Source organism: Dermacentor variabilis, chromosome 7 (genome assembly GCF_050947875.1).
Source record: "Dermacentor variabilis isolate Ectoservices chromosome 7, ASM5094787v1, whole genome shotgun sequence".
In the NCBI taxonomy this organism is placed as follows: Eukaryota; Metazoa; Arthropoda; class Arachnida; order Ixodida; family Ixodidae; genus Dermacentor; species Dermacentor variabilis.
Genome location: NC_134574.1, coordinates 9,088,808 through 9,116,344, shown reverse-complemented (window position 1 = coordinate 9,116,344; position 27,537 = coordinate 9,088,808). Strand labels below are relative to the sequence as shown.

At 46.5% G+C, this 27,537-nt stretch overlaps 1 protein-coding gene across 21 annotated transcripts in view; it reads right to left on the bottom strand.

Moving 5' to 3' along the window:
* Nucleotides 1-27,537, bottom strand: part of LOC142587302 (uncharacterized) — a 410,079-nt gene that overhangs the window by 135,724 nt on the left and 246,818 nt on the right. For all 21 annotated transcript variants that reach the window (XR_012829442.1, XM_075698179.1, XM_075698189.1 and 18 more), the window contains one exon: nucleotides 12,766-12,912. Coding sequence is in view for 20 of the 21 variants with exons in the window: in XM_075698179.1 (XP_075554294.1) it covers nucleotides 12,766-12,912 (147 nt within the window). In the remaining variant the exon portion in view is untranslated. The remainder of the gene's footprint in view (nucleotides 1-12,765; nucleotides 12,913-27,537) is intronic.

Below are 27,537 nucleotides of genomic sequence, written 5' to 3'. Positions count from 1 at the left end.
GACGCTATTTCGGACCCTACACGGTCATCCGACGTATTGGTGCACTGGTCTATGAGGTCGTGCCAGACGGCATTTCGCATTCACAGTGGCGCCACGCACGATCTGAAGTGGTCCACGTGGTGCATCTTAAGCCCTTTTATGCACGCTGATGAACTTCCTTAGTTTGTTGTTTTTTTGCTACGCGTGTTTTTGTTTCCTAGAGGCTTGATTGCGCAACATTTGGACGACACAAAGAAGAGAAATTACTGTTTATTACTTTCATTTGTTTGCAGCATCGAGTCGATGCTTTTTAAGAGGGGGGTATTGACATGTGTACTTGTTTAATCTTTATCGGGTGACCACGTTTCACTGCCTAACGAATGTTACTGCACTGCGCAGGACGTGCCTGCATGTCCAGGAAGTTTCTGGAATGAAATCGATGGCTCCATCCAATGTCTGTCACCAAACCTCGTGTAATCCGATTGCATGTATGCGCGACGCGAATGGTGTAGATCTTTGTGGAAGACACGCGGGTCCCAGCGATTACTCTGGAACATTCGACCACTGATGTATAAAAGCCGACACGCTTGACCTGCTGATCAGATTTTGACTATCATCGACTTTGTTCGCCGCTGTCGCCGTTCTTTAATGGGAGATGAGGGTCCTGAAAATTTTTATTTTTCAATTTTTCGACATACGTTGCTTAAATTTCGTGTGGAGATATATTGTATAATGCTGATTTCAAATATGTGTTTAGATTTAAAATATCTTACTTGGAAGAAAACATATGACAGAATACAATACTCTTATAATTAGGTCGTTTCTTACAGACCTTTTAATAATTTCTCATTAAAATAAAGTGTTTTTAAGAATGTGTAGACATTTCCAAAGGCCCACTGCATATCCTAAAGCTAAGCAAATACCAATAAAGTAATTGTGATTTTCACAAATAAATTGCTAAGTTCAGAAATAAAGAACAATGTGGCAGCAATTAGCCCTCACATTTAAGAAGGAAGGGAAAGCTTTAGGATATAGGCAAGATATTAATAAAGAAATGATACCTAGTTCAGTGAAATCAGCTGACGTAAACATGATCAAAACTTCCGTAAGGTGAAAGCACTTGACGAGAAAAAGAAAGCTGAGAAAATTGCATTTAATATTTTTTAAGGTTTTACTGCCACTAGCTCTTTTGTCTCAGGGCTCTAACATGTTGCCCAGGTGTTGCTGAGCATAAGAACACCAAATTTACCAAAATCAATTCATAGAAACTTTATCAAATTTTTCATAAGGCAAACGGACTTCACGATAAAAAAAAAAAAACACCCAGAAAGTCACTTTCAAGTTTTTGAATGCTCTCACAAGTTCACACAAGACCTGGGCAGTAGTGTTGCGTCCTGTCAGGCTTCTGCTTCTTCACCATTCTCTTCATCTTTTCAGTCTCTTGTTTGACCTTTCTTAGACCTGTAAAGCCTTTGTTTATCCTTTTCAAGGCTCCTTCGAATGAGAGAGCTGCCCGGACTATAGCCAAGCTGCACTGCAACAGCCTTGCTGGTTTGTGTCATTCCCTGATCGTAGCGTGACACTGCTTCAGCAACACCCTTTCCACAGCCAGCAATGAGTCATGTCTGTTTTTGGAGCTTTGGGCCCAGATCACAAAGTGCAGGCACTCAATGGCCTTTTGTGTCATGTGATCACTGCAGCGCTGTAAGAGGGCCTGGTCACCTAGCCTTGCAAAGACTGGCTCTAGTGCATTGCGAATAAACCTTGGCAGAGGGTTTTATGTGGTGGTGGCTCCTCTTGGTTGGCCAGGACACGATTGAAGAAGTACCAGGACAATGACTGATCAGGGGATTCATTCGTTGAAGTCATGTGCAACAGTGTGGCCTGCACTGCCTTCTGCATTGCAGGAACGTCATGCCTGTGGTTCCTCAGAGCATACCCATTATAGTTTGTTATCTTTATTATTTTATCCTGGGTAAGTCACCCCTTCCCACCAAGAGACTCTCCTTGGGCTTCTTTCTTCTCCACCAAGGTGCGAAGGGCTGCCCCCATTCGCTTTTGGACATGGTTCAGACAGTCTTTTTCTTCAATGTCCAAGTATCCGTAGATGCTGTCTTGAGTCAGTGCATGAAAAGTGCGGCTATCGCCATCAGACAGAATCATTGTGTGACGCAGCCCATTCTTCTGCAGGGACCGCCTGAACAGGATCAGCGCTGCTTCCGTCTCCATCCGTCCGGCATTGCAGTCAATGTTTTTTTTACACTTGTGGGTCATAGCCCAGTCACCGTGGCCATCATCATCGGGGTCAGGTGCTCCTTGGCAGCCACGGCAGTACCGAGAAAGGACAACATGGTCCAGCAACAGGCCTGTGTAAAGTTATGCATCCCACAGCTATGTTAGAATTGTGGCCACGGGTTTTCAAGGTGCCATCAAAAATGACGTCCATGTTTCCTACAGGGTTGAGGAAATCCTTGTAGACGGTTCTGACTAATTCCACACTTGCTGCCTTTGTGGCTGTAGCTACTGTCTGGCAAGCTCGCACCATGGTTTCCATGTGTCCCCTGAAGGTCTTGTGGTGAAGGCCCCAGTGGGAGAGGTTCAGGGTGGCACAAAAGTCCGCGAGGGCTGTAACTCCTTTTCCTATACTTTGTATGCCTTTTATTGCCCTGAGGTTAACCTCAAAGGGCATGATGTTTGATGGTCCGGTGACTTGTGGCGACAAAAAGTGCCGCTCCACGAAATCACAACTTGAGCATGTGAGCAGTAGCCTCACCGCTAAGCCGTACTGTTTCTCATTGCACTTTTTGAGCTCGATAGTAGCCAACGCACATTTGCTGCATGTTGTGGATGCGAAAAGCGTTTGCAAAACTTTCATGTCCACAATGATGTACTCCGTGGCGCGATCATCGTCGTCACTCACCACGCTGACGCCTAAAAGCTCGAACTTCCGCGAAGTCGCACACTTTTTTGTCAAGGAAGACTTCGTGTTGTCTGCACGTTTTTCGCACTCCGCACACTTAGCCTCCGTGTAAAACGTGTTGATGCGATGCGCACGTGAGCTTGGTCCAGCTGGGCCCACCAGCGATGCCGAAGTTGATGGTCTCGAGGAGCTTGAAGCAGCCGCATCAACCCACAGTGCCGTGGCTTGCAGCAACACCGAAGTTATCGAGCAGCTTGGAACAGCGGCGTTGATCTGTGGTGCGATAGTTTGCGGTAACGCCAAACTTGACAATCTGGGTGAGTGTGGCGCAGCAGCCCGGGGGCACCGCGGTACTGCGGCTTGCGACAACACCAAAGTGGCCGTTCCCGGTCAGCCCGGCGCAGCGGCGTCGATTGGTGGTACTGTTGCTTGTAATGACACCAAAGCTGCTGTAGTCGTTTTCGATGATGCAGTTGTCTTGTTCTTTTTGCGGACCACTTTCCACGTGCTTGATTTCAAACGCCAGTCCCGCCCCATCAGAACGGCACAAAAACATGCACGCACGTACGAGCAGCAGCCTGGCTAATAAACGTAGTAACGAAAGTGCGAGGTAAAAGGGAGGGAATTATCGATGAAAATATTTACATGAACGATGCGAAAAGAGACGGTGGGGCACGAAACACTGCACAACAAAGAGAAGCCTCGGGCGCACGCAGACGACGCAAAGGCACCACGCCGTCAGCACGCGGCCTCGCCCGCTCGAGAAGCAGAGGAGGCGCGCGCCAAGGCCAATCGGAGGGCTGCACCTCGGAGAACAGTGCACTTCGCCCAATCAGTGCCACTCTTTCCAAATTTGCCCCTTCAAAAACGTCACTGATACCGTCGCTCACAGAATGCCTTCGTCGTGTTGAAAGGTGCCAAAATGAAGTACGGAAAACCAGCTTTCAAACGAGACCAAGATGGCGGCGATCGCCCTGCATCATCTGGAGCTTTGGTGGCTTGAAATTAGGGAAAATTTTGGAGCTGGGCCTTCAATTCCGACCCACCGATGCTTACAAATTGCCGTTTTTTTTTTTTAAGGGGGGACACGGCTCTTAGCGGCGAAAAAATATTTTAAGAAAATCGATTTTCTTAAAATGAAATTTTCGATATCTACAGCTTATATTCCTTGAATTCACCAAGTTTCAAATCTCACGCAAGAGTATTTCGTCCACAATATCAATTCATAACATCGCTGTGAGCTGAATTCCGTGCAAAAACATCCCTTTTCTATCGCAGTACGTGGCTCTTTTTCTATGCGCGCGATCGCAGCCATCTTGGTCTCGTTGGGAAAGAGGAGCCTTCCTTCTTTAATTTCCCGCCAAAAGTGACTCCGTCGGTACGCCAGTGACATTGAAATCCGGGGAGAAAAAAAAGCCAGAATGCGCAATCCGATTCGTTGACTACCGCACGAGACCAAAAATGCGTGCTGTGTTTGGCTGCGCAAGGTTCCCATCGTCTGCTCCACTCTGCAGGCGACACGACGGCTTGATACGACGGTTTGTTGGCACATGCCCAATATGTCCGATCCACCGGGGAAGTTCGCCACGAGGCACAAGTTCGGCAAAAAGAAGCGATCAGCTTATAACTTTCAAAAGTGCTCCATTCGTTTAGAAAGCATCGAGAATAGCTCGCTGCCAACCGCAAATGATGCCGAAGCCGCGGACGATATGCCGAAGTAGGCCTAGCCAGCTCACAAATGAGTGAAATCGTTACGGACAGAGGCCGCGTTCCGCGTGACACTGCAATGTTGCAGCTTGCGGATTTGTTGCAGAGGGAGGTGAATGCTAAAAAAACTTCAAGTTCTTGCATCAACGCTAGCAACAAAGCGGGTGTTGGATTTGCTCACTTGCGCCGACGTTGCGACTGGCGCCGACTCGCGCCAGTCGACGCTGAGGCAGGCTTCGCTATCCTCAGTAGGACTCCGTGAACGCACTGATGTCGTTTGTCAAGTGCAAGGTGTGCGGTGGCAGCGTCACAGTAGGCAAAAGCGAACGGTAATCTGGCCTCGCCATAAAGATCGTTATGATGTGTGCGTGTTGCGGCGATATTGCGTCGGGGTGGAGCTCGACCCGCGTGAATGACAACCTTGCAACGCGCGCGATGCAAGCCACCGAAAATCGGTGAACGCCGCTAAGCTATGTTTTTACCGCATTTGGGTGGCCGTGGTCAGAGCGACTACATTCCTGGTGGCTTTTAGCCACTTTCACTGCAAAATATTGAAAAATTATTTCTGTACTTTTGATTAAAAGTGAGTGTATTCCTTTTTTTTCTCGTTTTCTCAAAACACCGACTTTTGACTTGTTGCTGATTCGTCGTGGCGATATCTCTGCCTTCAAAGCAGGTAGAGCCATAATTTTTGTTGTGGCTTGTAGCTGAGTGTGCAAAGTCAGATTTTGGAATTTATGTTTTAAAAATTTTCAATTTTGTTTTAGATCAGACAGTAGGCTAACCATAATTCGAACAGTAAAGATTGAATTGCTATAAAATTACTAATATTTGATGTATCAAAATAGTATTCCTACCATTGTGTTCCTTACATTTTCTAGTACCCAGGCATGTGCCAATATGAATTTCATAGCGCATTTTTTTCCCCTATTGTTTCTGCAAATCATGAACAATGAATTTCATTTATATTCAGAACTAAATGGCCTATTGGAGAAATAATTACATATTTGAAATCAGCACAAAAGTCTTAACAAGAATGAAAAGTTTCCTGAATATTGATGGAAAACATCATGAACATTATTTGAATAACAGTGCCCCCTGTAATACATCGAGAAGGAATTGAGCAATAATACTTTGTGGGGTAACACTTTGGACAATGAAGACTTCAAATCGCGATTTTTGAAAATTTGCATATATTTTTTTTTTTGCATTTTTTGCGATTTCAAGACCCGCGTCTCCCCGTAAGTGTAGCCTGTTTTCATGGGCACAGGTTCACCCAATAAAAGTTAGTTTCATCTTCCAGAGTATTGCTACTGTGTTCTCTATACGTCACTACCAGGTGACCTATAAGTTGACATATATAAGTGACATAGTCGCATATCCACACGCCGGTTATACCCCCGTGACGTCGTAACTGAAGAGGAAGTGGATAGGATAAGAACACATGAGAAAGCTATGCTTGACAAGATTGCATCTACGATGGCCACGGAGCAATAGATTCAGCGTTTTGTTGAAGATCCGACCGCCGATAGTGCAACAGCCTCAGTCGTGAAGACCGCTACTCCGTATGTTGCCGTCGGACTTGCAGTGGTGCAAAATCTTCTCGGCATTTTCTCGTGTAATACTTGTGGTAGTTCGAAGCAGCCGGTGCACAGCGATCAGGATTACAGGCTCGCAAATGACTGTGGTTTGTGAGATCTGCGGTGAAGTAGTGTCGGGATGGAGTTCGCGGGGAATTGAGGGCTCGAAAATGTGTAACCTTCTTGAAGTCTACTCGCAGTGCAGGCTATGTTGTCGACCGGCAACGGCCAAACGGCTATGAATTATACCTAGTGCCTACGATGGCTTTTGGTGCCAGTTTTTTCAAATTTTCTTTCAATATATCAGTTGTGAAATGTTTTTTGTTGTTTTCTCAAAGCCACAATTCTGATGATGATTCTGTATTGGATGTGTATTACCTCTGCTTCTACTTGTGTGATCACTTCAATTTTTTTTTCCAGAAAGGCAAAGCTGTGTAGAGTGCAAATAAGCGAAATAAAGTTGTTGCATTTATTAAAGATTCATTTAAAAATGTTATTTTTTAGCAGTTAGATGGATTTCTCTCACTGAAGTTTGCAATGTTCTTATTTGACATAAAATTGGGTTAGAACACCATACTTGCTTATTTGCACTCTTTGTTAGTTCCACATCATTTTCGTATGTCGAGATTTATTATGCCATGTATAGGTTGGTAGAGAGCTCACCTCCAAGTGAATTATGCAATGAAGCCGAATTTCTTCAATTTCTGGAAAGTTATTTACGTTGCAAGAAAACTGGATGTATATTTAAAACTAGCACCTTGAAATGCATAAACTCAGCAAGTTTCATCAAAATCTACAAAGAATTAAAAAAAGAAATTTCAGGTGCAGGGTCCCCTTTTAGGCCATAGCAGCTTAACACGCGTCAAATGTGGAATCATACAAACATGGAATTGGTGAAATGTCATGCACCCATACCATAGACAGCGAAACTGGAGCACACGGTTGTTTCCTGGACTGCAATCACCCGCAATAGTGACGTAATAACATGGTAGCCGAAAGTGTTTCCTGCTTCTATAGCTTCTAGCGGTTCTAGGTTGTCATGACAACCATGTAGATGCTGGGCCTTCTGTCTCCGATGTAGCTAGTGCAATGACCGCCATGAGAGCATTCACAATGGTGTCTGATGGAGAAAACGGATCGCGGCCTTGGCGAGTTTCAGGATGCCATCCTCTCTCTAAGGATATGCCATGGCGGCAAGTGAAAATCAGATTTTTTTGCTGGCTCGCAAATAAAACTTTGTCAGCATGCGTGTTTGAGTGAGAACACAAATATTTTTTGGCCAGTAAGTCTATAGCCGCTCATCTGCCATTGTCAGTTAATTAGAACATCGCTTAGTGTATGCCTGATCCATGTTCCCCGCCAACAATGCACAAACGAGGTTTTACTGAATCTTGATTTCTATTTACCTAAGTTACCAATAGCTCGCTACATTCTTGTTAAGCAATGCTAGTAGACTCTCCGCATGTGTATTCCATACATCTTTTGTGGGATATAAATGCATTTCATAAACAATGATTTACTGCTTTTAGACAAGGCACACAACTTGCATAAAGCTTATAACAGACTGTTTTCTAATAACATCATCTTCATGATAGGCTTCTGCGAATATAAGAAGCGTAGTCAAAGCAAATAGTAATTATAGTCGAATAATTTCAAAACGAAACGGTCCTCAGTCTAGCCTGTGCACATCATCTGGAGCCACATCACCAATGAGTGAAAAACTTCTTGCAGCAGTTTGCCTTCTGCCGCAGCGCCCGTCTTGGCTCTTAGGCCTAACCAGCGCTCTTTTGCCAGGTGTCGGCCACCGAAGTTGCAGCTTAGTGGTGCATGAACGCAAATCTATTTGCAGAGGTTGTATGGCTCTCGGGAAACCGTGCGGCCGTCATAAATAATATGCTTGAATAATACAGCGGGTGCAGAAAGCCTTGTTTTTGGCTGTGAGCTATGCAATGCAACTTGCTCACCAAAACCAAAACTTGATTGTTTATAAGGTTTTAATAATATTTGCCAAAAAGTTACACAATTTAAGGGGGGATGAGGGGATCGGAACAAACTTTTTTCATTTTTTTAACTTAGAGTGATGAAATTTGGCATACAGGTTTGAAATAGCATCAAACAGACAGCTACAAAGTTTCACAATAATATCTTCAGTAGTTTTTATTTTTATCATTATTTATATATTGCTCACATGTTGCTTGCTCGTGGAAAGCCTAGCGTGACAGCAAAAATGGGTTATGGGTCTGTAAATGTTCTTAATAGTCAAAGTCAAGATTCTCTTAATTTCTTTTTTAAATTTCTCTGCTCTTCTTCTAAATGATATAGTATGCACCTTCTCTTTATGTTTAGAATGTATCATGCTCCAATTATTGTGTAATAAAATATGGTGAGCCTAAATGGTAAATCTGAGACTGTCTTGACATAAGGCACACTTCAGCAATTGCAGCAAAACAAACAGGATTAAAATCCGTGCTCCCATTGCCGTGCTATGCTTTTCCACGAGCGAATGATAAGCCCAAAACAAACTTTTGAAAAACCATACTGGCACACACTGTCTAGAATGCTCCTGCATTGTAAAAATTTGGTGTCCTTGGCAGCAGGTGACTTCTTAGCCCTCTGTCCTTTCAGGAGATGGACTTTGTGTGCCTTCTTCATTCGCTGGGAATCTTTCTCGACAGCCCGCTGAAGAGAGAGGGCACCAGGGCGCAAGCCCAATGTTGTGCACAGGTCTGAATAAGCTTTCAGACTGCCCGAGTTGTACCTTGAAATTGCCTCGTGCACTGCTGTTTCCTCGGCAAACAGTGAGGCATGCTGGTCTTTTGATACTAGTGACCATATCACTGAATGGAGACTCTCAGCCGCGTTTTGAGTTTTGCCTCCTTTGTACCGGGCCAGCAACTGAGAGTCTGAGAGGCGCTGGTACACAGGCAGAAGTGCTTCAGCAACTTTAGCTGAAAGCTTGTACGTGTGAGCTGGTGCTGGCTGCCCTTCTGCCTCAGCTGATCGGTGGTTGCACCAGCTAAGGGGGCCAGGGGGACACAGCTCATGGTGGGGCTCATCATCTGTTGATGTGATGTGGTAGTACGTTGCCATTACTGCCCTTTGCATTTCCTCGACTTCTGAGTGGTTCCGCAGAGCAAGGCCATAGTAGTTCGTCAGTTTTTTTGATGAGCTGCTGTGTCAGGCCCCCCCTTTCCACCTAGTGGCTCTCCTTTCTTTGCCTTGGTCACCAAAGAGCGAAGTGTAGCCCCCCATTCGTTTTTTTCACATGATTTATGCAGTCCTCTTTAGATAGCTGCACAAAACCATAAACTTCTTCATCACATAGAGTGCGAAACATGCAGCTGCCCCCATCACAAACTATGTTTGTGTAACGTAAATCATTTCTGCTCAAGGAGCGCCTGAAGAGCTGTAGTGCAGCCTCAACCTCCATTCTTCCAGAATTCACATCAGTGTTTTTTCTGGCACTGGTGTTGCTGCTTCCATTCAGCATAGTTGGGGTCACTTTCTGCTGGCTGTCGGCTGCACCCAAGGCAGAAGTTAGACAGAACTATGCAGTCCAACACAAGCCCTGTACGGAATTCAATTAAATAGCCTACGCCGATATGGGAGCTGTGGCCGCGTGTCAACCATGTGCCATCATACACTACTGTGATGTTCTTTGAAAAATGTAGTCTCCATTTCAGTGTACACCTTTTTTCACTGCCTCTACAGCATCTGTGAAGATGTTGTGTGCAGCTGCCGCTGCGGCAGGCTTGAAAGTCTTTTTGAGGTGCCCATCATATGTTTTGTGGTGTAACCCACGATGCGAGACATTCATGGTGGCCCAGAAGTCATTAAGAGCAGTTGGTCCTTTCCCAATGCTCTTTATTGCTTGCATAGCTCTGATGTTGACCTCAAAAGCTCTAGAGCCGCTCTTCCTTTGTGAGGACCACTCAGACTGTAGGGTACTACCACAGGAAATGCATGAAAGTACCATCTTCACAGCTAGCCCCAGTTCAGTCTCGCGGTGCACTGCTAGGCCGGGCTGCTGATAAGTTGGGCAAAGCGCGGAACTAATCAGCGAGTTCAGAGCAGCAACTTGAACAAGCATAAACTCCTCTTCTGGAGGTGCGGGAATGGCATTTTCCTGTGAGCCAGTCAGCCCGAACTTGCGCTCCGTTGCTGAAACCGCGCGAAGAGATTCGCGAACTCGCGACGCTTGCAGTTCTGCAGTTTCCGCGGACACAAATCGTGTTTTCAGGTGAGCTTGAATAGTGCGACGTTCACTGGGCGAACAGTCAACACTGTGATGAGCGGCAAGGCCGGCCGCCGGCGCATCCGCGGCAGCGAGCGTGCGCCCGCGTTGCAGCTCCGTCGATTCGCCGGAACTCGTCGATGGCATGAGACTGCCTTCACTGGCGGTTGTTGGCTGCGGAGACATCTCGGCGTTGAACGACTCACCGCGGAAGCGCGTCTCCGGTGCTCTGCAGTCGGGCGACGATGACCGCTGCAAGCCCACTCCGTAATCTGTGCTGGACGAACTTGCGACGGGACGCTCGCGTACGGCGAGACTCACTGGCATGTCGATCGTCACCGGTGCAGTAACACTGCGCCCGCGCTTAGACGGCGAAAGATCATGGTTCGTCTCACTATAGCTGGCTGGTGCTCGACTCGGCGCAAGATCCCGCAGCATGTTGGGCGAGAGATCGCACAGCACGTTGGGCGCATACTCCGCCGATTTTGAACGGACGCTCGGTTCGGCCGAACCACCTGCTGACAATCGCCGCTTCTTCCTTGCTGTGACGGGCTTGCGTTTCTGCTTCCCGTAGGCACGCTTCGTCCGGTACTTCTTTTCGAACGTGCGCGGATCCATTGCACGTGGTCGAAGTCCTCGAAACACAAGAGAAGGAAAGGCCAGAAAGGCTTCCCAGCAGCGGACAAAAGCAGACGCTCCTTGCGCTCCTTGCCTCAGCCGCCATTATGGCGCGGCGTCGGCCAATGAGGAGGCGCCTTACAACGAGCCGCGGCGCAGAGCCAATCGGGGCGCAGCAGCCATTGGCTGCTCCGTGCTGCCACCCTCCTGTTTTTCTTTTTTTGTGCGCTTGCTGGCTGGCAGGGGAGGAAGGGAAGGGCTGGGACAAAGAGTCAAAGAGTCTGGCTTTCCAACGATACCAAAATGGCGGCGCTCTGTGGCGGGAAAGCCGAGCAGTCGCGCCTTTTTCGCGATTTCGGGCGGATGTGTGGACGCCGGCACCGACAAATATATTTATTTTCAGTGCTTAGAGTTTGTTTTTCGGTGAAATATTTCAGTACAAGATAGAAATGATGCTGTAGATTCTTAAAAGCGCACTTTTAAAAAAACGATTTTTTTCGCGAAAATCGCAATCTGATCCCCGCTTCCCCCCTTAACAGTAAAATTGGGATGCAAGTTACATGCCAATCTTTACTTGAGGCGTGGCTTCATGGTATTGCTAATTTCGCCTCGAGGTGTGGTTTCACTGATCTGCGGGCTGCACTGCTGTGAAACCACCTTCAGGGCAAAGTAATGCACCCTCTGTATCGCTGAAGAAATGAGCAACAGAGCTGCTGGCCAAAGATACAATGTAGGCGATTTGTGAATTCACGAATGGAGACTGTTTCTAGGAAGATTTGGGCATTGTACGTTGTTATTTCTGCAGTTTAGACACACGGATATTTTTCTCTCGGGTTTTTTTAATTGGGGGTACAGCTTATAGGAGGAAAATAAGTATATTTGTTCATTTCGAATATTTTGAAATCTTCAAATACTGAAATTCGAGCCGGAGCAAATATTGAGAAACATGATATTCTATCAAATATTCAAAAATAATGAGTATTCCCACAAGCCTACTTTTTTGAGCGACTTTGCTTTGCAAACTTCACACACTTCAGAAACTTTCATTATGCAAAAAAGTGTTGTCCACTTCTCTTGTGTCGTGTCTGCACGCCTCACTTTTTTTGCATAATGAATTCATACCAACTAGCTCAGCTTTCTGTCGTTCTAAGCTTCAGAAACTTGTACAAATAAACTTGCTCAAACCAAGTACTCGTCTACTGTCCTTTCAGAGATTACTTCTAAAGGTATCGACAGATTGAAGAGTGACATTTTTAGTACAAATAGCTTTCTTAGGCTCTTTCACCCATTTTCGTGGTTTGGTGGCTGGCGGTCAGAGGCTGGAAGAAAGGTGCCAACGCAAAGGGCACGCACACCGATGTTGCAGGGTACGTTTGGCAATGGCTGCTAACTGTCGCAGCTCTCACATGCATGTTATGTCTACCTATACTACTGCTAGGGATGTGCTGGTAAGTGGCTGTGTTCTCTGTGTAATTACACGAAACAACACACACTGCCTAAATATCGTCACTGCAACCAATTCATGTCGCCGAGCAGACTATTCCTTTAATCAAACAGTTTTTGGAAGTGTCTCGCTATTCGCTTCCATTACGAATCTTCGAAATGGTTTCTGCAAATTATACCTTACATGTGTAATTTGCAGGCACATCTTACAGAAAGTTTGGATGATCTCCGATAACAGGCCTGCCGTCATTACAAAACAGTGCGATGCTGAGACCTCTCCCTACCCGAGTGAGCTGCTGTTGCCAGAGTAGTCGCTCCTTGTGGTGACCTTCCTCCTTCTCGTGCCACCGCTTCTCCTCCTCCTCAACCGACCGCTGAAGATTCTGCAAGATGTCCTCAGTCTGAGACAGCACCTGCTTGTAGTGAGACACCTGCACATCGATGAAACCATTGCCTTGTTCACAGCCTGAAAGCAGCCCCGACCGACTGGTTGGTGGGGCTTAACCAGAAATGCAAGGGAAGGGAAAAAAGGAAAATGTGCAATTTCACGTTTCGTTGTCTACTGATATAGGAGCTGAGACTACTACTAAAATAAAATTGGTTCTTCTTGTGCACCTTAACATCTATTACCTGAGTAAACCCTCCAGACTGTAGTTCTAGCTGTGCAATGCCTGGACTTTCTTTATGCCTGGAATTACACACACCGGGCATTCACACGGTTAGGTGGCACCGCACTGCCTGATGAAATTAGGTGAGCACGCACACCATCGACACCTGCTGTGGTGACGCTAAAGGTGTACTGAATCATCAGTGTTACGGATGCGTGCGTGGCTGAGTATCCCGCTCGTGCAATTTGTTTATTTGTTAGCATGGGAGCATAGCTTGGGGACGGGTTTTAACCAATTACAAGGTGATGTGCTCGTTTCATATAATGGATACACAAGATTGCCCATTTTCTTATATATCAAGTTGGCAGAGGACACGAACTCCACCAGAAGGCAATACTAATGATAGGAGTCTCGACGATGACAATAACTACGTATACTGACTTCGTGGCACACCGTCTCAGATTCCACAGGACTAGTGACGACAAGACAAAAAGTGTAGTCACTCCAACCCTCTTACAAAAGAAAAGATGGAGTGGGCGAAGACATTAGGAAATAATGATTTTTAAGGATAAGAGGAAAAGAAGACTGCTCCAAAGCAGAGTGGCCTCATCCGTGAAAACATTCCTAGTGGCGAAGAGGAGGGGTCTTGCAAAACTAGTTCCAGCTGCGGACGTTAGCACGAGGGCACTTGGCACTGGCCACTAGTAAAAGACACACGGCAGAGGTGCTAACAACCCAACTGTAAACAACAGACCATTTAAATATGCTTCAAGTGCAATGTTTATTTCTACTTCAAAAAAGACATCATCTCCTTAAATTTCCATCAGCACTTGATCCAACGAGACCATAATTACAAGTTTTGTTGTGAAGAAACCTTTTCAGAAGACAGAGACGAGGCAGTCTTAAGTATGTGCCCACTGGCACAAATCTTCAAAATTGTTGAAGCCTGACCCCAATGTCACAAATCAGCAACGTAGCAATTTTGAAAAATAGAGTAGCACCATGAAGCTTTCAGTGTAGTTATTGATGACAGGTGTGGAAGCCAAATAAACCATCAAGATTAAAATAAATCAGGCATCAAGAGGCTAAAGCCAACTGCACGGAAATGTTGGACCTTACAGAAAATATAGTATAACTCTTTCCTTGCCGTACCACTAGGCATTGACTAACGGTGAACAATGTCTGTGAGTGCCTATTTAAAGGGACACTAAAGGTTACTATTAAGTCAACGTGGACTGTTGAAATACCATCACAGAAACCTTGAAACGCTTGTTTCATGCCAAGGAGAGACTTAATTTAAGAGAAAATGCGTTCTGAAGCGTCCGCGTACCTCTAGCGCAGTTCAAATTGCCCCCCCTCCGATCGAGGAGTACTGACATCATGGTCTCATAGCGACGTTGCGCCATCGGTGAGTAGAACGACGTCCGCAGACGGCGCTACGGCTTTTCTGCGCAAAACGCAAACGCGCGGCCAGAAACAGAGCCAAGACAGAGCCGACAGCAGGGCGAAAGCGGGAGTATAGTGGCTAGTGGAAGGAGAAACGCGCGACCATGGGACTCTTGCATTGTTCAGGGGGCGCTGCGAGAAAGGTGCTAAAAAGCGCCCTCTGTCCTAAAATGGGTCGTACCAAGCTCGGTCGTCTGCTTCGGAAAGCACGTTTACAATATGGACCCGCCACTTTCGGTTGTGTTGTAGCACGGCCTGCTGCGTATATCGGGCGCCGAAGAGTTTTTCAGGGGTGGCACGCTGCGTAAAGGGAAGAAATTATGCAGTGCCGAATACGTGTACGCCGTTCAAGAATTAGGCGGCGAAGTTTTAGCACGGTGTCAATCGCAAGTGAAGCGAGTCGCGTATGAAGTGGAACTACAGGTAAGGTTTGCACGCTAGCTGCTAGATTCAGGCGCGCAAACGCGAGGAAATGCGTGCTATAAATGAATCCACAGCAGCGATAAGCAGACATGTGTACGGAACTACTTGAGCATACGACGGTACGCGCCGCGATGTACGAACTGCTCGAGCGCACGATCGTACGCGCCGCGACGGCAGCGGTCTTTCGACATGCCGCCAAACGGCAGGCCTCCTGCAATCTTTGTTGACTGCATGCTGCTAAACTGATGCAATGCATGTGAGCTCGCACGTACGTGTGAATGGCGCTGCAGCGCGAGCTCGTGCGCTGCTCGCTTGATGTAGCTTTTAATGACAGCGCTCGAACATCGATGTGCTGCAATCAATATTACCTTGCTGCGCTGCCTCAACGTGCTGGCTTGAGATCAAGGATGAGCGCATTTAACTCTCTTAACCTGTGCTGCTCGTAGAGTAGTAGTGAATTGTCATCGAATGAGCCTGACCATTTGTGCTCATTTGCACACACTTCACCACTTCGCATCGGTTGAATTGTTAATTGTCGCTGTGGCCGGGTCTCGAATCGTGAATTACCAGCCATGCCTGCTGCTATGTCGGTCTGCTGTCGGTACTGTAGGTGCAAAAGACCGAAATTTCGAACGCAGATAATCAAGCAAGCTTCAAGACAGGCGAAGCAGTTAGCATGGCACGAAGTTTCGCTTACTCAGCGCGACGAACTGCAGCTATGCAGCGCGCTCGACGCTCCACTTCGTGAGGCCTTGAAAAAAACGGTAGAATCTGATGTTGGGATTCAGGCCTTCTTGTTCATGGCAGCCCACGACGCAGAAGTAATGATGGTGACGCCTTTTCGAGGCTGGGCTAGGTCTCTCCGGATCGGCATCACCGATTCCTTCTGCTCCCAGCATTACGTCCCACGGCACACGGAGAGTCCGTTTTCGTTAAACTATAGGCTGCGGCGAGCTCGCAGCGTGGTCGGCGTGGTCTGTGAGAAGTGACGAGCCTTTTCGCACTCGCAACAGGGCATAAAAAAGTGCGAATCGACGCAAAACTCGGCCTAGAAACGTGCTTCGCCACAGCCAGGGCTCAATACGACCCAAGCTGGCACGACCCAGATGTCGTTTCCCACACCGCCACCAGGCGCCGCTACTATACCTCAAACTCCAGCGCAAGACGCCCATAAGCTGGTACTTCATTCTATGACGCAAACTTCGACGCTCGTCACAATGGACCCTGACACCGACAGATTGGCTCGCGATGGTGGGCTCAACTTCAGCAATTTGAGCACCGACGAGCGCGACCTGTTGCTGAGGGCTCGCACTGCCGGCGTCGTTGCGTACTACGATGGCGGCCTCGACACCGGCTCTCCGGAGCGGGAAAGCAACGAGGGCTTCCCATGACATCACATGGACGTGGAATTCTCACTGCTTGTTCCAAATGAAAGTTTCGTGAGCCAGCAGAACCCTCACAGCATGACGCGATAACGAAACTACTGAAACTCCAAAGCGTGCGCGGCACAGAGTTGAGCGAAAACGAAACCTTTTGAACACCCATGTTACTGAAGGGTAACGTCAATATGTCATTTTTTCTTAGAATCGAATAGACGTAGACAAGTAGCATTTTTTCCGTCTTATAATTGAATGAAATGATATTTTTAATATGAGTAGTTGAGTATTAGTAACACAAATTATGAGGAGTCCTTTCGTCATCGGGCTAGTACCAGAATGTCGCTGGGGGGTCTCAAATCGTGTCATGCATTTTTACCTCAATTTCTCGGTTACTAAAGCTTTGTTCGCGATTATATTGACGCCTTAGACGTTCTAGAACATTGCTCTACCACTTTAACTTGAGTTTCTGGTAACCTTTAGTGTCCCTTTAAATAAAAGATGAAAACCATTTCACTCTGTGAATACGGAATGGCCGCGAAAGCTGATGACAGTCAAAGCTCTTAAATGAAAAGCAAAGTGGAATGGTTGTGCGTTCCATGAGGATGCACAGTCTCGGCAATCCCGGCTGCAGGATGTCGATGTATTCCTGCTTTGATATTACTTGGAAGTGGTCCAGAAACTACTGCATGTCCTCGTACTCGGTGTGTTCCAATGCCATGTGCATTTCTCGATGGTCTTGAGTGCATTCTGCTTGTACATTTCATTGGGGTTCTCTATGGGCAGAAACGTAGCGGTCGCCATCGTTCTACTGCTGGTCATGAACGGTGCACCGAACTGGCACTTCTCCTTGTGCTTCTTGAAGCACACGTGCATGTGCTGGTGGATCTGCGTCCGCTCCTGTTGCAGAACCGACGTCTCTAGCGAAATGAGAAACTCGGCCATGCTGATCGTCTAGGTCATGTTCATGCTCAATTCCTCGTTCGGCGCGTTGTTCAGCCACGATAGAATATGGATGTACGCGCTTCCTCTAAGCTGAAATTCCACCCGCTTGAAGAAGTCCACAATGTTGTACGCCTTGAATGGGGACACCTTGTTGTCTTTGAGAATGTTCAGTATCACGTCAAACAGTTTGTTGGCGTAGATGGCGCACGCCACCGGGTTGTTGTTCCACAGTTCCGTTCTGTCGAGGTAATGAATGCCCTCCATTGATCTACGCACCTCGTCGTTGCCCTGCACTCATAGACGTTCCAGGAGCTCCATCAGCTGATCCCAGTGCACCTTGGACGAAGACATCACAAGGAACACGGTGGGTTTGCCCAGCTGCCGGGTCATGGCGAAAACTTCTTCCTTCCTCTGCACCCAGTAGTGGACTGTGTTAGGCACACCCTGGATGAACGCCACGTCCCACACACACCTTGAAGTCGGCCCCATCGCCGCAAACGTCTAGAAACGTACGGGACAGTACCTATAGCGCACAGTCCCAATTAATCACGTCTTTCTTTCTTATTACTGAATGGAGCGTTAGCCCATGCCATCTATCTTTCTTACTTTGTGGCAAAGTCGTTAAGTCTTCCTAGTCCCATACACAGATGGTGGTTCCCGAGCCCACAAGAGTATGTGCCATTGAGCTTGGACCCTTTCTGCACTATCAACAGGAGCGGCCCATGTGATGATTTTTGCCGGACATGGAAAAAACTACGGAAGGTTAGTCATATACAGCTTTTGCTGTAAAACACTGTGCTCCTGGACTTGTAGCACCACGTCAGTGACTGTACACAAACTAGCATTGCCGTTTCTGTAAGGCTAGTATTTTTACCACATGGAAGGGATTTTTAAAGAGTTCCAAGGTAGGTTGAAGCGCACTTCGGCGGCCCAATGGCGTTTACATCCGAAACCGTGCATGCTAAAATGAAAGCAGTTTTCCTTCAATCTGACGTTGCTAGAAGCCATCTTTCAGACTCTTCTAGCAGTGATGACTCGGACATTGATGTCACATCGCTGGAGTTTATATCAGATGAGGAAACTTCAATAGATCAGAATGTCAGCTGTTATCCTCCGGTAAGTTCAGTTTTCACCTCTTGTTTTGATTGATTTCTAGAGTTCATTCAATTGTCCTGTTAGTGTCCAAAATAACATTTTCTTTATATATAGTGTGTCCACTTCACTTGGGTGAGACGTATTGCTACCAGCATAAAGAAGGGTGAAGTCATTCAATTGTCCTGTTAGTGTCCAAAATAACATTTCTTTATTTATAGTGTGTCCACTTCGCTTGGGCGAGACGTATTGCTACCAGCATAAGGAAGGGTGAAGTCTAGCCCTCGGAGAGATTCCGGGCATTGACCACGGGATGACGCTCTGAAGCGGCTGGCGAGAGCTCCGATTTTTTTTTTCGCCCTTTTTTACGGAGGAGGTTGTTAGTGCTACCTGTGTTGACACACAACGATTATGCATGGATGCATATTCTTGACAAATGAGCATACAGTTAGAAAGTTGGCTCGTAGAAGGAAGCGACCCCTGTGGAAATGATGAAGTTTGTCGCCCTGCTGCTGTACGTGTACTGAAACTGCAGCGGCGGCATTTCTATAGGAGCACAGCAATTGTTTTCTGGACTTCTCCCATCAAACATCACGCCAAGGCAATGTTTCACCTGACTCCTGGCTATGCTGCAGGTTTCTGACCCAGAAACCTGCAGCATGGCACTGCAAACAACCTGCAAACAAAGGCACTGCTGTGCAAAAACTGGACGTGTCCTGGCCCGTTCAATACATCAACGATTGCTCAGCGACATTTTTCCAGCCATATTGTGAAATTTCGGAGGATGAAAGAATGGTTAAATCCAAAGTGCGGTCTGGAATTTGGCAATACGTTATGAGACAAAGTAGTAAAATGGGGCTATAAGTTACAAGTTCTTGCAGACGAAAAACCGGCTATGCCATCTAATTCATAGTGTATACGGGGAAGTGTGAAAAACCTAGTGCCAATTGGCTGGTCCTTGATGCCATGGTAAATAGGCATTCTAACAAGTACCTTGACAGTGTCTACACCTTGACCTCTCATTGCGTGCACTTCTTGGAAAGGAAGACTCTAGAGGTGTTGAAACAGATGTTGAAAAGCCAACAGCAGCTCAAACTGCTCACTTGCTGTTGCACTAACAGCCAAAGCCATCGGCACAGCAAAAAACGGAAACAGAGCGAGAAATATGGGAAGCACTTGCGATAGCAAAAGAAAAAGAAGTGCAAAAGCCCACTGCCTACCATGCTCATTGAAGCTGAGGTCGAGTTGGCCAGGGCAAACGGGTGCAAGTGAACGCTGCTGTTCCGGCCCACTGCATCCTCACATGTCGTCACCTTGTCATATATTTTCATATCTCACCCCATTCCCCCCCCCCCCCCTACTCCCATCACCTTGTATATATATTAAACGACTTGGTAGTTTGCACCACGTATGTCCCCATTTTGTTCCTTTATGGTCGTCCATTAGCTCTTCTGTCAGTGCAACACTAAGCGCAATGCAATCATGACAACTCAAGTAAATCACTTAAGAGGGCCAGATGCAAGAATCAGAATTAAAACTCGAAGGGCTCAACACGCCATTCCAAAGAAAAAATCAAAAGCCATTCCACTCTGCAAAGGTGGATGACCACTGAAGCTGGGGACGTATTCTGAAATGATCCACTTCGGCAATACTATCGGCATCAGGCGCGCATCAATTGGCTGGTTGAGCAAAATTGATGTATGGCCAATTGGCTCATCCAAATTTTCTAAAACAGCCAATTGGCATGCATCGATCGCCAATGTGATAGTATAGCCGAAAGGTATTGTTTCAAAATAAGGTACCTGTTTAGCACACGACACAGAGGTGACAGAATTTTTAATAAAGGTACGAACACATTTATTGTCCTGATCAGTGGTCATTGTGACGACAGGTACACACACACATTCTTCTATCGCCTACGCCATCAAATGCATAAGCATTCCTATGTCTACCCATGGAGGAATTTGTCCGTACGATGAATGGCTAAAGGGTTCTTCAGGCAAGTACCCAGGATTTTCTTTCAGGGGGGGGGGGGGGGGGCAGCCCAAGGTAACATTTCTATGCAAATGAGGAGAGGGGGTACTTTGCTAGTACAAATATGAATAACACCCACCATTTGCCATAAAGACGCATAAACCCACAAAAAAGAAATGAAATAAGGCGTATCTCACAGGTACGCCTAGATCATGGAGGAAGGAAACTGAGGAGAGGCTCTACTCCCTCCGCGCGCTAGAGAAAAGTGTGGAGGAAATGACGTAGTAGGTTCTCTTTTTTGCTGTTTTTTTATTTCTATGCTGTAGCGGCCACGCCTTTCGGGCCACAATGGCGGCTTTGCAATGGTTCTGTGCGCTCACACGTGTTGCTCCGTAGGTTTCGTACCGTGGCAAAGGCGCCGTGTGGGCAGGTTTGCGTTGGTCTCCGTGTTTTGTTGCGCTGCGTTATCTGGACCGTGCTCTACCGAATGTTGCTGTGGCCAGGTGGGACAGGAGGAACTAAAGTTCGTTATATGAATGCGCATGTAACGCTGTACGCAATATACCGCACCACGGCAATGGCTACGGACGAAAAAATATCCGCGGGAAATTTTGCTCTCTTTAGCGGAATCATGCTCACGTGCTAACGATTGCTTAGTATTGCTGCGGAGCGCGCGGGTCCGAGCAACATGGTTGCGCGCAGTGCGGCGTGGTTTCTAAACAAGAGAGGAGAGCTAGCCCGATAGGCGGAGCAACGCCACGAGCAATGCCAACTTCCGGCTTCACTAACTTCACAAAGAGCGACGTCAGGGCCTCTCCTTAGTTTCCTTCCTCCGTGGCCTAGATACATCTTTCCTTTACTTGGCAAACAAGGAACTACATCAAATGGACTCGTGCAGGAATGCAGCACAGGAAGAACAATGCCAAGAACAAGTGAAGAAGCGAAAGTGTAAAATAAACATTTCTATAGTGAAATACAACTTAAAAAGAAAAAAAAAAAAAACACGGCAGTTAGCAACCAAGGCACACGGCCCTCGCAGGGTTGTGTTACTACGCTGGCCAATCACAGAAGCAAAAAAATCGTCATGCGGCCTTTTCAAAATGGCGTCGAACTTGATAGCTCCGGAGAGTCTGCTGTTCTTGAAGAGTATTTTCATCGGCAGAAGCAGTGAGGTGCACAACAGACATGCACAAAGTGTATGGAGTCTGAGAATTTCTCCAAAAGTCTGTGGTACAGTTCATTTCCCATCTGGGCCCATTTTACTCATGAAACTTCACTACATAATGAAGTGAAACTTGACAATAAATAGTTGCAGTGAAGCAAGCATTTTATTTCAGTTCAATAAAGAATAAGGCTTTCACCATTCCGCTATAATAGGCAAGGAAAACTGTATAAGAACGCACTAATAACTATTTTTGTTGTCTGTGCCTTATTTGGGTAACAGGAAAAGTTTGAAGTACGAATTATTTGCAGCCTCGCAGAGGAACAATGACTGGTGGTTGTGAGGGCGTGGGCGGGGCTTCACTGCAGACTTAAGTTGTATCCGACTATAGTAGCGTTTTTTATATTAGCTCTGAAAGAATTATAGATAAACATATATTTGTGGAACAATCACAGTTCTTTTGGATCCCTCGTTTACTGCTCTACCAAGTGCCAAAAACAACTCCTATATTTATTCGGGAAGTTGCGCAACGATGAGTGGCCACCAGTCCCGTACAAGCGCGCAGAGCGCAGGACGCTGCAGTTCTAGAGGTTCTGCGCCCACCGCAAAAGGTTAGTAAAACACCCACATAAGCACAGCAGAGAAGTGGCTTTGTCAGGCGGTTCGACTGGTAGCTGTAGAAGCGTCATTCAAAACATACGGAATTGTTCTCCACTTCCGGTGGCATTTTCTCTACTTCATTTTCAAATAGAAGGATGTTGATCTATAAATATTTTCATAAACAATGGTAAAATTTGTAAATTTTTGCTTTTCCTTCCTGTTTGGCTGTTGCCTTGGCTCTCTCCTTTTTCAGATCGCTTAATTTCTCAACTCCTTGAGACTCATGCTTCCATTGACAGTTTTGCACGAAAAGTGCTGTACAATTAGGGAAAAAACAGATAAGGTAATGGGTTACTGCCATGTTGCTTATAGGTTTGAAGGTTATTGCAGGGTTTGATGATGGATGCTGTTTCGCATTATGTTATTTTCCACCTTATCTAACCCACATCGCGGGTATATGGTTCAGGGGATCTGCCAGCATCACGGCGAGCCGTTACTCAAGGAAATCATGAGGCAAAATGAAACGTTAAATGTAATTGGCGTTTCCTCCAGCTGCAACTCGTTCCACGAGCATACAGACCAGCTGACTAAAAACCGAATCCCTTTCCTGCTCCCTGGATGAGTCTAAACAAAGAAGGCTGACCTAACGAAGCAACAGCGATGCGCGTGACCATTGCAATAGATGGTGATCAACTCAAGACATCTCAAGTTAATTGCAGGGGCACCGAATCTGAGAAAACCGGCCTTCCCATTCCAAGAGATTCCAATAACTACCAACATCCAAAAGGAGTGAAAAATGCAACAATATGTTGACCGCTGAATAGCTGCCGTCTTAACATTGACTTGGCAGCGCTTTAGGAATGTATGAGGAGTGGTGGCATGGTCGGGGAGGGGGCAGGCCCCCCCCCTCTGGGTACCTGCCTGGGGTTCTTCACCAGGTCTGGCCAATAGGAGCTGACAAGCAAAGTGCACACAATGCGCACTACCGATTGTGTCTGCCAAGTCTCACATTCCCGTGCGCCACAAAAAGAGCTTAACTTTCAAACCAAACCCTGTTTGCCCTTCTCACGGGTGCAATGCTCGCAGCTGGAGAGTCCACGTTTATCGCACAAGTGCACCTACGCAAGTGGCAGTGCTGTGACGTCGCTTATAGTGGCACGTGACTGAGAATTGTTCAAGGCAACGTCTTATTTATTTGTTTGATCTGCTGCTTCAATAGATGAATTAAGGTTTAGAGAAATAATGAAACCTAAAAGCCAAATGTCTGCATGTTTTTTTTTTACTCAGCACTGCAGCAAGAGAGATGTACTCGTGTTTTGTCTGCTTGTTCCCACGTAGTGCAGTAGCGCATCCAGACGCCGAAACTGTGCCGTTTTCTACCATGCTTGGGATCAGGCTCTGTAATCTGCTTGTGTCTGCCTCAGTATTCGTGCGGCACTCACCTATACCGACAGTCGTGTGTTGCCGTGCACAGTGCGCAAAATCGTGTGCTATGCGAAACGATGCAAATGCAACGGCTTGTGCGCAATGCCGCCAGCGAAAGTGCGCTGTGAAAAAAAAAAAAAAAATAAAGAGGGTGAGGAAAAAAAAAAGGGAGGTGGCGCCTGTGATGCATGCATCACTCAATCCTCCAGCTCTGGTATGGAAGGAATTTCGCTTGCGGAGCCTAGATGGAGGCAAGTAGAGAGAGTGTTATGTTGGTGGTGACGCTCGCCTCCTAAAACCATGGGTTCGCGGCACTAAAACATTTCTGTCTTGGCTATTCATGAACCAATTTGAAAAATACTTGCGGTAGAACACTCCCTAAGGACACACAACAACTTCCAGCATAAAACCAACATTTGCTATGTGGCCTGGTGAAGGGCCCTTTAAGAAATGGCTGATACCCCTTTAAGTAACCCAAAAAATATTACGTACCAGAGAGTTTACTGATCTTGAAGATGGTGCCTATTGATAACTAATCTGCTGAAAATGCACATCAAGTGATGAGGCGTATAAGCTTTTGCGCAGAATGAAGTGATTTTGCATCAAATTTGGGAGTTGAGTTGTTGCACACATACCGTATTTACACGGTTGTAAGTTCATTACATTACATTCGCTGGAATTACATTCCAGCAAATAACAAACAACAGACTGACTGTGTATTCTTAGATTTTTCCAACATATTTGATCGTGTCGCTCATTGTCACCTCATCTCAAAAATACCCGCGCTTCGACTGGATTCATTAACTTTATCTTGGCTCCGAAACTTTCTCTCCTTGCGGCAACAGTTTTTTATTGTTAATAACCACGCACCGCTTATTTCTGACGTTACTTCTGGCGTACCGCAAGGCAGTGTCCTTGGTCCTCTACGTTTCTTAATTTTCATTAATGACCTTCCACAAAACATATCATCGCACATAAGGCTTTTCGCAGACAATTGCATTTTATACCGTACGATAAAAACATCTGATGAACATTTAGTATTACAGAACGACCTTAACCTTGTCAGTTCCTGGTGCAGTACATGGCGGATGACCCTGAACTCAGACAAATGTAAAGTTATGTCCTTCTCGCGAAAACATTCAAACTCTCGCTTTTCTTACGTCCTAAATAATGCTGCCGTACCTCCGACATCGTCCTACAAGTACCTTGGCATTGAACTTGCAACTCATCTTTCCTGGAGTACACACATAACAGCTATCTGCGCAAGAGCTTCAAGAACTCCGGGTTATCTTCGACGGTACTTGCGTAAATTCTTTGCTACAGCTCGTAAATTAGCATATCAGACTTTTGTTCGCCCACAGTTAGAATTTGCATCATCTCAAAATTATTTAGTTGATATGCTAGAATCAATTCAAAACAGAGCATCGCGCTTCATCACAATTAACTACGACAGAACTTGCAGCGTAACTAAGATTAAAGCAGATATTTCGCTCCAGCCACTTGAAACTCGTCGCAAGGTAAGTCTTCTTTGCCTTTTCCATAGATACGTCCATGGTAATTGACCTCATGTGTTGCCACTTGAAGCACGAGCGCGCACGTCACGTCGCCTTAACAATAGCCATAGTTTCAAGCACATATTCGGCAATACACTGTCATTTAGTGCATCAGCACTGCCACGTGTGATAACCATATGGAACAGCCTTCCAGATAACATTGCGTGCTTAACAAATCGCGACGCCTTTTGCGAAGAATTGCAAAGCTTCCTGTAGAAACGTTGCATAAGGATGTTATTTGACCTGCTTTCCTTCCCTGGTTTTCACACTTGTATTTTTGTATTTTTTGTGTTTATGAGTATATTACTGTGTTTACGCTGTCTAAAGCTTAGCCTAGACAAACATTTTTTTGAACTTTGCTTTACTTATCTTGTGACTGCCTGTATTGACATTTATATTGTTTACTCCTGTTGAAACACCTACTTTGTGTCCCCCCTTACCCAATGCCCTCAATTGGGCCTGTAAGGTATTTTAAATAAATAGATAAATTAATAAATAAAAACCTGCGGGCACATTCCATAACGAAAATTTATTAGTAGCTGGCATGGTCACTGGACTACTTGTCTTCACTTGTGCTATCGACCTCACTAGTGCTGCCATTGTCATTGCTGCTATGGTCCCACAGCACGCCGTCATCCAGCGAAATTCCTCATTTGCGTACATAAGTGCATTTGCATACATAAGGCCACGCCGGAAGCACCCAACCATACACAGCCGTCAGGGAGGCTCTATTGACATGTCCGGTAGGCATAAGTTCGGGGTCTTATGAGGCCAGCCACTCGTATTCACGGCGGAGCAGGTCCTTGAAAGGAAAAGATAGGCTTGTCTCATGACCATGTCGCACGACACTGGCAGGCACCGATCACACATTTCAGCGACGTGCGCCATAAGCTTGGCGTCCAGCTCCGGAAAGCGTCCTAACTTCGACCCGCGGAAACCTCTTCACTTGCAGTCACAGGGGAAAATTTTACTTCGCTGCAGTCGCTAATATTAAGAAACATCAAACTTGCGGCCCACTGCGCAGTTATTTGTTTCTTCAGCGTAAAGGATGGCAGCCCTCTTGAACGCTGCTAGGACCGAGTGCCGAATGTTTAGCGGACTCGGAGCACTCATGATGACTGAGGAAGCACAGAAGTAGCATGTGGCCAGCAGCCAAATTGAACGCATGAAGCTAAACACCTAGAGGGAAAGAGAAACGTCTGCCCTTCTATGAACTATCGGTACACCCCGCAAGCGCCAATGTTCTGAGGCAACGTCGGTTCTGAGGGTGCCGCCACAAATGGAACAGCGCCACTTCTATGAACTATCAACCCTCCCCCCATGAGTGATGTGTGCGCTGTAAAACACTCAAACATGTTGAAAAACCCTTCCGAAAAGCGAACAAATGCGTGGGATAGCGGAAAGCTACGGGTAGGGCCATAGAATGAAAAAAATTTTAACTATGCTGCAGTTCCCCTGATATCTCGTTGGTCTTGCCTTTTTCACGGTGCCATGTTTTGGTTTCGAGTGTAAGTCAACCCCCCAATTCAGATTTTCCTATTAAAAAAAAATAGGTCGACTTACAATTGTGTAAATACGGTAGATTTGTCGATGGACACGAAAAATCCACAGAAATCTAGCATAAACACCTTCACTGTAAAAGTGAGGTTTGCGCACAAATCAAGATGCCCACTACCGGAAGTAAAGCAACATGACAAATTGCAGTCGCTGCCTGCAGGGCACCACTTTCGGCGTTATGGGAGGAGTCGAAGAAAGACGCAGCAGAATTGAAGTGTTTGTAATTAAGGCAAAGCTATGACACACAGGAAGACCTTTTGACCAGTGCTACAACTCAATCCCAGTGCAGACATCTGAAGAATACAGCACTTCAATGCAGCTTTGTTGCAAACTGTTAGAAGGGATCTGTGCCCATGCCGGAAGCACTCCTGGAAATGACCTTGGGCACCAAACACACAAACTGCATTTCTGGATCCTCCTTGAACACCTCGGTGCAGCTATTCAAAGCATCTTCACAGACGCTGACGTGCGGTTGGACACGACCGGAAACAAGTGCGACACGTCAGGTACGATGGGCCACCGACCACGAAGGCAAGCTGAGACGGAGGCTGTAAGCGAACCTGCACATCTCTGATGCCGCTGCCTGGCGAGAGGCAGCCCCACCTTTGTTCTAAACGTTGATGGCACTCCACACGGACAACATGGTATAGAAAGCTGCACAGCAGCAAGTCGCAGTGCACACCATCTCGCCAAAGGGCAAGTGCCACAGGTGCAATCCGACCTCTGGCCAATTCTGCATTTGGCCCTGGCTAGCACCATGCATTCTTCGTGCTTGGACAAGAGATTGTGGTACAGCATCCATACAGAACTGAACTGCAGCCCCGCTTCGTGCAGTGCGAGCTGCACACCTGGGTTCGGCTCTTCCTGCGTACTGGCTTCTCTTCTGGATGAGCCA